Below are 9,934 nucleotides of genomic sequence, written 5' to 3' on the forward strand. Positions count from 1 at the left end.
AGGATCACATAATTCCATCCAGGTCATCAGGAGGGATCAGCCAATGAATTATACTCATGAGAAAACGGTCCATAACTGAAAGTGGCAGTAAATCGCCAGGCATGGCATCATACCTGTTCAAACAACACACTATAGGTGGCAGTTTGGAACCTTTCAGTTTGTTTACCAACTCAAGTAGTCGCGGAAGAAAATTGACTACTTTAGAATGGAGTTGGCGCTGCCCATTTTCTCACGGTTTCCACTTGTTACCACAGCCACGAATTCAAATTGGCTATATCGTAATGTGATGTTAAGGTTATAAAATGAAGGGGGGGGGGAAATCGCTAGGTTAGGCATAAGGTTAGCAGCGTGGCTAAGGTTGGGTTTAAATCATGTATTAAGCAAATACTTTGTAAAAATACGGGTAGGCCGTCAATGTAAAATAAGAATTTGTTCTTAACTGACATGCCTAGTTAAATAAAAAAAAATAGGCGGGGTTTGTAACTGTGGCAACTACATCTGCTCTCGCAGACGCCATATGGGACATTACAATGCAGCGTTCTCTAGCTACTCATCTCTATGCGACTGTATGGCCTGACCCCTCACACGCTCCACCCCCTGGCCGTCAATCAATCACGTTCACGTAGTTGATTCCTCGCACCTGCTTTGGTCAAGGCACATGTTGGTTAAAAAAAAAAGTATCGACAGAGATTGATTCGCTGTCATTAGCTTTGCTTGATACATTGAACAACAAGCATAGCAATTGTTGTTTAGAAAGAAGACCATGGACGACTTTCAATTCATGGATAGCTTCAAGAGAAAGCGCATCAAATTGACCCTCAAGACTGCGACTTTCCTTGGAATTGTTCAGCGGATAAACGCCAATAAAACTGTGATTTTAGAGGACGGTAAGATATAAAATTAATGTACAGACTTACATTATCTTGATTGAACTGTTTTACATGGTCATATTTTTTGCAAAGAATCTCCACGGTATCTGATCACATTCAGCTCAGCAAGTTTGCTATGGTAGCTAACGTTATTTAGCCAGCAAAGGCGTTTTTCCAGAAAGGTGTGCGCGTGTGCTAGACTGACCTGGACCCCGTTTCCCAAAAGCATCTCCAAGTCAAATGTATTTATAAAGCCATTTTTACATCAGCAGATGTCAAAGTGCTTATACAGAACCCAGCCTAAAACCCCACAGATTTAGAAGCACAGTGGCTAGGAAAAACTCCCTAGAAAGGCATGACCCTAGGACCAGGCTCTGAAGGGTGACCAGTCCCCTTCTGGCTCTGCCTGGTGGAGAACCAGGTCGTTCTTCAAGATGTTTACACGTTCATAGATCACCAGTAGGGTCAAGTAATAATAACAGTGGTTATAGAGCAGTGGTCACCAACCTTTTTGGAGTCGATCATTTGAGTCAAAATGCAAAACGAGAGCCACTACTCAGTTTTTCTTTACATTACTTAATGAACGTAAGCCTATGCAACATTAAGCAATTAAAAACTTTCCAGGTCTACTTGGCCCTATCACTGCATATTGGCTATGCTGTAATTGCCCAATGTTCTTTTCAGACCTTTTTCAATATGTATAATATGAGTTTTTTTACTGGACTGACTGCCTGCTTCCGATGGCCAGTCTGAGGGGAGGGATGGAGCAGTGGTGAGGCTGCCTCTCACCTGACTCATAGTCCCTCCTCTCCCTCCATCCGCTGAGAAAAGGGGAGTCTTCCAGCTGATGGCCAAACTTGTCCTACTACATTATTTCTGCCTCATGCACCAATTCATGTTACTCCTATGACCAGAGAAAGTAAAATATTCCTTGACGTTAAAAGACGAGATGAAAATAATAACGCTTATCAAAGCACGTTGTTATACTCCTTCATTGCAGTGCTGGTTGTAGCATGAGTGGAAGTCAGGCGAATGTGCATTTTATTGCTTATAAAACTGTTGAACAAAGGGTTGACAGTGCTGAATAACGGCATGAACTTATAAAACAGCAGCTATTCGCTGTATTCATTGAGTCTCACTAGTCATGGTTATAAGTGTTAATCTCACTATCAACTTTGCTGTGCGTTCAAGGTTTCTTTTTACAGTCTATGGCTTGAGGAAGCTCAGATCACGGTGTCTGCAGTTATCTAATTAGCCAGCCTATAGGTGCACTTGATTTGCTCTCTGGGCCTGCCCGGTAGGCATCGTTTTATCTTCAGATACATAAAATGGGAACACTGCCTACCCGGTGCTAGGGCTGCTGAAAATCAAGTGCACCTACCACCAACATTGCGAAACAAATGGGAACGCAAGGCTTGATTTTTTTACATAAATATTTGAAAGACTAGGAATGGCTTGGAGATCGACCAGTCGATTGAATCAAATTTTGTTCAAATCAATTTGTATTTATCAAATGTGCCTAATACAACAGGTGTAGACCTTACTGTGAAATTATTACTTACAATCCCTTAATTAACCAACAATGCAGTTAAGAAAATGTTAAGTAAATATTTAAATTGATGAAAGGGGGAAGGAAAAAAACATGTCAATAACGAGGCTATATACAGGGGGTACCGGTACCGAGTTATAGAGGATGCACCAGGTCAGCACCTCAGAAGTAAAATGTTAGTTGGCTTTTCGTAGCCAAGTGTAACGGTGTAACTTTACATCTGTCCCCTCGCCCATACCCGGGCTCCTCTGCACACATCAACAACTGACACCCACAAAGCATTGTTACCCATCGCTCCACAAAAGCCGTGGCCCTTGCAGAGCAAGGGGAACCACTACTTCAAGGTCTCAGAGCAAGTGACGTCACCGATTGAAACGCTATTAGCGCGCACCACAGCTAACTAGCTAGCCATTTCACATCCGTTACACAAGCATTGAGGTCGAGACAGCAGGTGTGGTAGAGGGGGTCGAAACATTAGGTCCGGGACAAGTTAGCACGTCCGGTGAACAGGTCAGGGTTCCATAGCTGCAGGCAGAGCAGCAGAAAGGCAGAGCAGCAGAAACTGGATCAGCAGCACGATCAGGTGGACTGGGGACGGGGACAGCCAGGAATCGTCAGGCCAGGTAGTCCTGAGGCATGGTCCTAGGGCTCAGGTTCTCCGAGAGGGGAGAGAGATGGAAAATTAGAGGGAGCATATGTGTAGCCTGATGTGTGCAGTAATGTGCCAAATTGGTGATTTTAGAGCTTTAAAAAATTGCATTAGAATAATACGCCTTAATATTTGCAGCCATAGATGGTAATATCTCTATAGGAGCTAATCCATCAGTATTGTGAAATAATTTTAATGCCTCAAGTCTTCAACTGGCAGCTTCATTAAATAGTACCCGTAAAACACCAGTCTCAAAGTCAACAGTGAAGAGGCGAGTTCGGGATGCTGGTCTTCTAGACAGAGTTCTTCTGTCCAGTGTCTGTTCTTTTGCTCATCTTAATCTTTTTATTGACTAGTCTGAGATATGTCCTTGTCTTTGCAACTCTGCTTAGAAGGCCAGCATCCCAGAGTCGCCTCTTCACTGTTGACGTTGACTGGTGTTTTACGGGTACTATTTAATGAAGCTGCCAGTTGAGGACTTGTGAGGCCGTCTGTTTCTCAAACTAGACACTCCAATGTACTTGTCCTCTTGCTCAGTTGTGCACCGGAGCATCCCGCTCCTCTTTCTATTCTGGTTAGAGCCAGTTTGTGTTCTGGAATCTTCAGTTTCTTGGCAATTTCTCGCATGGAATGGCCTTCATTTCTCAGAACAAGAATAGACTAACGCGTTTCAGAAGAAAGATCTTTGTTTCTGGCCATTTTGAGCCTGTAAATGAACCCACAAATTCTGATTCTCTAGATATTCAACTAGTCTAAAGAAGGCCAGTTTTTTTTTTTTGTATTTCTGCTTTAATCAAAACAACAGTTTACAGCTGTGCTAACATAATTGCAAATGGGTTTTCTAATGATCAATTAGCCTTTTAAGATGAAAAACATGGATTAGCTAACACATTGTGCCATTGGAACACCGGAGTGATGGTTGCTGATAATGAGCCTCTGTACGTCTACATTTGAAGTCAGTTTCACAATTCCTGACATTTAATCCTAGTAATAATTCCCTGTCTTAAGTCAGTTAGGATCACCACTTTATTTTAAGAATGTGAAATGTCAGAATAATAGTAGAGAATTATTTATTTCAGATTTTATTTCATCACATTCCCAGTGGGTCAGAAGTTTATACACTCAATTAGTATTTGGTAGCATTGCCTTTAAATTGTTTAACTTGGGTCAAATGTTTCAGGTAGCCTTCCACAAGCTTCCCACAATATGTTGGGTGAATTTTGGCCCATTCCTCCTGACAGAGCTGGTGTAACTGAGTCAGGTGTGTAGGCACCTTGCTCTCACATGCTTTTTCAGTTCTGCCCACACATTTTCTATAGGATTGAGGTCAGGGCTTTGTGATGGCCACTCCAATACCTTGACGTTGTTGTCCTTAAGCCATTTTGCCACAACTTTGGGATTATGCTTGGGGTCATTGTCCATTTGTAATTAAGTTTTAACTTCCTGACTGATGTCTTGCTTCAATATATCCACATAATTTTCCTACCTCATGATGCCATTTATTTTGTGAAGTGCACCAGTCCCTCCTGCAGCAAAGCATCCCCACAACATGATGATGCCACCCCGTGCTTCACGGTTGAGATGGTGTTCTTTGGTTTGCAAGCCTCCCCCTTTTTCCTCCAAACATAATGATGGTCATTATGGCCAAACAGTTCTATTTTTGTTTCATCAGACCAGAGGACATTTCTCCAAAAGTGTGATATTTGCCCCCATGTGCAGTTGCAAACCATAGTCTGGCTTTTTTATGGTGGTTTTGGAGCAGTGGATTCTTCCTTGCTGAGCGCCCTTTCAGGTTATGTGGATATAGATACTTTTGTACCCGTTTCCTCCAGCATCTTCACAAGGTCCTTTGCTCTTGTTCTGGGATTAATTTGCACTTTTCACACCACAGTACGTTCATTTCTAGGAGACAGAACGCGTCTCCTTTCTGAGCGGTATGACGGCTGCATGGTCCCATGGTGTTTATACATATGAACGTGGTACCTTCAGGCGTTTGGAAATTGCTCCCAAGGATGAACCAGACTTGTGGAGGTCTACAATTTTGGCTGATTTGATTTTTCCATAATGTCAAGCAAAGAGGCACTGAGTTTGAAGGTAGGCCTTGAAATGCATCCACAGGTACACCTCCAATTGACTCAAATTATGTCAATTGGCCTATCAGAAGTTTCTAAAGCCATGACATCATATTCTAGAATTTTCCAAGCTGTTTAAAGGCAGTCAACTTAGTGTATGTAATCTTCTGACCCACTGGAATTGTGATTAAGTGAAATAATCTGTCTGTATACAATTGTTGGAAAAATGATTTGTCATGCACAAAGTAGATGTCTGAACTTGTAAGTAGATGTCTGAACTTGCCAAAACTATAGTTTGTTAACAAGAAATTTGTGGAGTGGTTGAAAAACAAGTTTTAATGACTCCAACCTAAGTGTATGTAAACTTCTGACTTCAACTCTATGTAGATGTTCCATTAAAAATCAGCCATTTCCAGCTACAATAGTCATTTACAACATTAACAATGTTTACACTATTTCTGATCAATTTTATGTTATTTTAAAGGACAATTCTTGGGGGAAATTTCTAAGTGACCCCAAACTTTTGAACAGTAGTGTAGCTAGCTAGTATTTGACTGTTGCATGAAGCTAGTAGTCTGCAATGTATGGCTTTAATCTTTTTCAGTTGTGGATGTCAAGAATGGAAGGAAATTCCCTGGAGTGAAACTATTCTTTGGACATGAAATTCTCAATGGTAGGCAGCCAGAATCGTGCACTTTTATTTTTGTCATTATTACTAGCTACTTTTACAAGTTGAATCTAATCATCTCTGGTCTTCTGCTATGTATAACTATTACTTACCCTTCTATCTTTCAGTGGAATTCCCAAATGTAACAAAGTCTGACCGGTATGTCCGATATTGACGTCATTAGTGAATGGATTTAAGATTATCTAACCATGGAATCATTCTTTGTATGCATCTGTCATATTTTACAATAGTTGACTTTGCTCACGGATAAATGAATGTGTCATTAGTATTGCATGCAATAATACCAAAAGACTCTGCTCAGAGATAACACCAGTGACCACAGACCTGAAGGTCACCTGACAGTGGCAGAGTTCCAGCCTTACAGGAAGGGTCTCATACTGAGTGAGTTGACCTCAGGTTAAATACTATATTGTACACGTTTAGCTAGTAGAAGCCATAGATTTGCATCATTAGTTTTTGTCATTAGTTGGTTTATATGATCTATGTAGTACTACAAATAGATATCTGCCATCCTCAGATGACGATGATGAGAGCCATGTCAACTTTGTGGTCATTGATGAGTTCCATGAGAAGTTTGGTCCTGCTGTGAGTACCTAACCCTCACAATCACAGTTTCATATCACCTAGCCCTGGGTGTAAGCTTCACATTACATAGCCTATTGGCATACAAAGGTGGATAACATTTGAGGGAAATGAATCTAGTGGGAGCCTAAGGAGGTGTGTGTCCTGTCCTGTGGGTGTACGGATTGAACTCTCTAGCACCTTGCTTGGTCATGCTCTCTCCACCTAGATGATGCACATCCGGAAGCAGCAGGTGATCGGGATAGGAGCTGACGGGGTCGGGACGTTCCAGCACGAGAGACTCTGTTGGCTGCAGGTGATGAAAGAGACTGTTCCTACCTAGGCTTTTACATATGTGTGTCTTATTTCACACAATCTATTACTTTTCATCGTTGTAAATTTGAACTGGACTATGTCTCTTTGTAGATTGCCACTAAGAACAAGGTGTACCTCTTTGACATCCTGTTGCTTGGAGCCCGGGCCTTCAAGAATGGCCTGTCCATGATCCTAGAAAATAACCACATATTAAAGGTGAGTAATATAGATGGGAGAGTTTGACATATTATCCCATTTCACTTCCACCTCATGCAATTTCTGTCTGTATATATTTGTTGTTCAGGTCACTCATGACTGCCGGAGTCTCGCCGGATGTTTGATGGCTCAGTTTGGAGTAAATCTCACCAACGTCTTTGACACTCAGGTAGTATACTGTAGAGTGTGCAGCCTAAATGATGTTGTTCTATGAATGGATTCTTACTTACCTGTAGGCATCATACCAGGTGTTGTCCTACCTGCCTTATCACAGCAATGTAGTCATGTTATTTCTCCATAGGTGGCAGATATCCTGTGCTTCTACACAGAGACTGGTGGCTTCCTGCCAGACAGGGTCAGTACCCTACCGAAGGTGGTGAGCCTACATTTGAAGATGTCCTCGTCACAACTCTCCTCTCTCAACATCAAGTCTCTGCTCACCAAGGTACGGAACCCTAAAGGAGGGAACATAGCACAGCATTATGGATGTGGTGTTTGTCTTTGTCTCAGTGGAACAGAACTGTTGAAAGACTTGTAAACCTTTTAACAAATACAAGGTGTCTGTACTAAACTGTATCTGTGTGTCTGTACTAAACCTATAGGAGGACAAAGAGGTGTGGTACGTGCGTCCCTGCCCTTTATCCCTGCTGAAGGTCATGGCCCTGTCGGTGATCCACCTGCAGCCTCTACGACTGGTGCTGCTGGATGCCCTCATGGCTGACTACACAGGCCTGGTGGACTCCTACCTCAGCGGCAGCCGAGAGGAACCTGTCCACATGCAGAACATCGGCTCGGTGAGCCACTGAGCTTCACACACACGACCCAACACAACCACGCAGATATAGTATTTACATCCTCAAACGTCCAGAGCCACTTACTCATTACTGTACATATGGCAATGTTGAGAGAATATTTAGTGACATAAAAATGAATAGATCTCCATGGCAGTAATGGTCTGAGATATAAATGTCTGTGTTGTGGTGATACAGAAGCTAATGGGCAGCTGTGTGTCTGTCTACAGAGCAATGTTCTGGAGCTGCCCAGGGAGCTGCGGGAGTTGGAGCACACGCGTCAGAAGCGCCAGAAGTGGGCCGTCGACCGCTATCCTGTCACTGAGCAGGGCCTGCTGGAGCGCTCCAACCCCAGACCCCTACCCCCATCACAGAATGGGCAGGGCCAGGACACAGCCACCCAAAGACAAACAGACCCTCCTGTCCCCACAGCAGTGGGGCCTGTAGTCCCAGCACCAGGGCAGGGCCCAGCAGAGACACCCTGTCCCAGCAATACCCTGGGGGCCTCTGACCTCCATGCTATGACCAGTGCCCTGACACAAGAGGCCCAGCAGAGCTACAGGAAACAGCCGTCTGGAGTCGTCAGCCCAGTGGCTAAATCAGGAGCACCAGGACTCTTGGAGATAGTGATGGACACAATGGCAGGCAGAGGGAGGTCCCTGTTGAAAGACCCAACACCACCCATTCTCCCTGTGTTCCCCCCCCTGGGAAGAGGCCTGGCTCTCCCGATACCAGCAGCCCAGGTCCCCAAGGAGAGCCCCGGAGCCCTGAAGACCCAGGCCCTAGTGGGGAGGGTGGAGGTGCCTGTCCCCCCAGGCCCAAGACCCAGCCCAGTACAGCCATCTGAAAACATTCCTGGTGCAGGGAGAGGCCTCATTCAGAAACCCCAAGGTCTCACCTCTCCTCTCAGTCTCTCCTTCAGTTCATTTAGAAAGAGCCACCTATGATTGGGATTGGTTGGTTCAAAATTACTTGTACACTTCTATTCTACAAAGACCACTAGGTGGCGGTAAATTGTCAATTCTGTTTGCAATATAAATTGCACCAATGTTGGGTGTTAACTGCTTTTCTATTTCAAATGTACAATATCAAATCATAATTGGATGAGTGATATTTAGAGTTGTCCATGGTATCTGGTTAACCTGTACATTTGTTTATTTAAGCTTCTATTTTTAGATTGACTTGAATTGCTGTTCATCACTTGTTCCTTTACAAAGTTAAATTAACACCAGTTCAATACTCTGATTTATTCTCTCTCTCTTTCTGGCCTGATTTGCGTGAGTAATGGTACATTCTGAATCTGTTAAGTGCAGTCATTTCACTTGGTAATGAGCCCCTTGGAATATTCTGCCAGGCTACAGCCTGATAATGTTCAACTAATTCCTTTGATAACAATACAGAACATAGTGTATTAATTCATACCAGCCCACACCTGGATGATATGTGCAGCACCAGCAGAATTATAGTTCAGCCAAATGAAGCACATCAAATTAAAATATTGTATACATGAAAAACCTTTTTATGATTCATTCATTTCAAAATGTTTCTTCTCAAAGTCCAATAGTCAGTTGTGTAAAACAAATGCTAACACAGAATAAAGTACCCAATATAGCTTAGGATGATCAATTTACTAAATTTGGCTTCATGGTTGCTGTTAATTGAGGTGGAACGCAGGAAAGCATTGATAGATGTGCTGTTAATGAAAGAAAAACATTGTTTCTGGAAGGTTGCTTTGATTACAGATGACTGCAAAACCATTAGAGCTGGCACAGAATGAATGCAGGATGTTGACATGAAATTGATATTGCCTGTCTGCAGCACTAATCACTCAAGAAGTTCAGATGCTGACGGTCATAAGTACCCAACACCTGCCTATGTTTTACATAGGAAAACAAAGCCATGTCTTTATTAATTTATGGGCTTCCTGAATTAGGATCCTGCAATGCAGATATTACACACGTGTTCCACAAAGAGCCACTTTGAATACATTTTCAGAGGTGCAGTTTGGGATCAACAGGATATTAAGACAAACAATGTGTTTAAACCGCAGCAGGGCGCGCAGTACAAATGGGGCCCACATTAATCACGTCTTATTGCCATGGTTATCTACGTATAGCAGCTTGGGCTCATGCCAGGTACCCTCTTTGAAGGCATGAAACAGATAAAGTAGTATTTAATTAACTAGGAGGGAGCAGAGCACAAAGACTCATCTCTCTTAGCAACT

At 43.0% G+C, this 9,934-nt stretch overlaps 1 protein-coding gene across 1 annotated transcript; it reads left to right on the plus strand.

Annotated features, from left to right (window-relative positions):
* The first annotated feature begins 536 nt into the window (after positions 1-536).
* exd1 (exonuclease 3'-5' domain containing 1) lies at positions 537-9,435 on the plus strand. Its single transcript, XM_024430089.2, has 11 exons — positions 537-887; positions 5,744-5,812; positions 5,935-5,965; positions 6,129-6,208; positions 6,345-6,412; positions 6,618-6,704; positions 6,815-6,919; positions 7,008-7,088; positions 7,221-7,364; positions 7,522-7,713; positions 7,941-9,435. The coding sequence occupies exons 1-11, from the start codon at positions 764-766 to the stop codon at positions 8,655-8,657; spliced, it is 1,698 nt and encodes a 565-aa protein (XP_024285857.1). The 5' UTR covers positions 537-763; the 3' UTR covers positions 8,658-9,435.
* Positions 9,436-9,934: the final 499 nt, after the last annotated feature.

The sequence above is a fragment of the Oncorhynchus tshawytscha genome, linkage group LG08 (genome assembly GCF_018296145.1).
Source record: "Oncorhynchus tshawytscha isolate Ot180627B linkage group LG08, Otsh_v2.0, whole genome shotgun sequence".
Lineage (NCBI taxonomy): Eukaryota > Metazoa > Chordata > Actinopteri > Salmoniformes > Salmonidae > Oncorhynchus > Oncorhynchus tshawytscha.